General features: G+C 48.4%; 1 protein-coding gene across 1 annotated transcript in view; it reads right to left on the bottom strand.

Annotated features, from left to right (window-relative positions):
• Positions 1-769, bottom strand: part of LOC102757095 (cytochrome P450 26A1) — a 3698-nt gene that overhangs the window by 653 nt on the left and 2276 nt on the right. Inside the window, 1 exon segment of the mRNA XM_015557994.1 lies at positions 150-302. Coding sequence (XP_015413480.1) covers positions 150-302 — 153 coding nt within the window.

The following is a 769-nucleotide window of genomic DNA, read 5'->3' on the forward strand; positions in this document are numbered from 1 at the left end:
AGGCAGGCAGACATTCAGGTTGCTGAAATGTGTCCACTTGGGGCAGGACACTGTGATCCAAAGCATGAAGGAATTTAAGCCAATGCGCAGGGAAGCAAGGGGAGATGTAAAAACCACAACAAAAGGGGAGGAGAGAACTTTTAACTTACATTTAATTCAAAAGTCTTAAGGGCCACCCGAAACCCCCCTGGAACTGGGGGATTCAGTCGAAGGGTCTCTTTAATAACACACCCAATGTATTTAAGCTGTTCCAAAGTTTCTATGTCCAACTTGTTGTCTTGATTGGTCTTGCAAAGTAAATCCTGTCAAAACAGTCATGCAGAGGTGAACGGTTATTTTCTGCTCCAATAAAATCAGCTCAACAGACATAAACAGGGCTTAAGTGGAGACTAGACCCCAAGGGTCCCCTGATGGGAAAGGGGAGGGGGAAACACTGAGCAGCTAACGACCATCTGCCTCCACCCCTTGGCCCAAATCCACTATCTATTTACAATTCCAAGAGAATGTTGCTCACCAGTTAGAACCACCAAGCTTCTTCCCCACCCCCATCACCACCACCTGCTGCTTGCCTACCTAGAAGTCCCCTAATTCATGCCCTTGAACACACAAATCCAAGGAAGTGGAACCTATCTGAAAATCTCCAAGGTTCTGCAAGAGGCGGCGATAGGGTAGGAACACAAGGTCAAATCCTGCCTGAGCGGGATCAGAGCTCAAGATTCCTCCCTTCTTATTCACAAAGAGAATTCTCCCCGCCCCCCCCCCCCCCCCC

This window comes from Myotis davidii, unplaced genomic scaffold, assembly GCF_000327345.1.
Source record: "Myotis davidii unplaced genomic scaffold, ASM32734v1 scaffold271, whole genome shotgun sequence".
Taxonomy (NCBI): Eukaryota; Metazoa; Chordata; class Mammalia; order Chiroptera; family Vespertilionidae; genus Myotis; species Myotis davidii.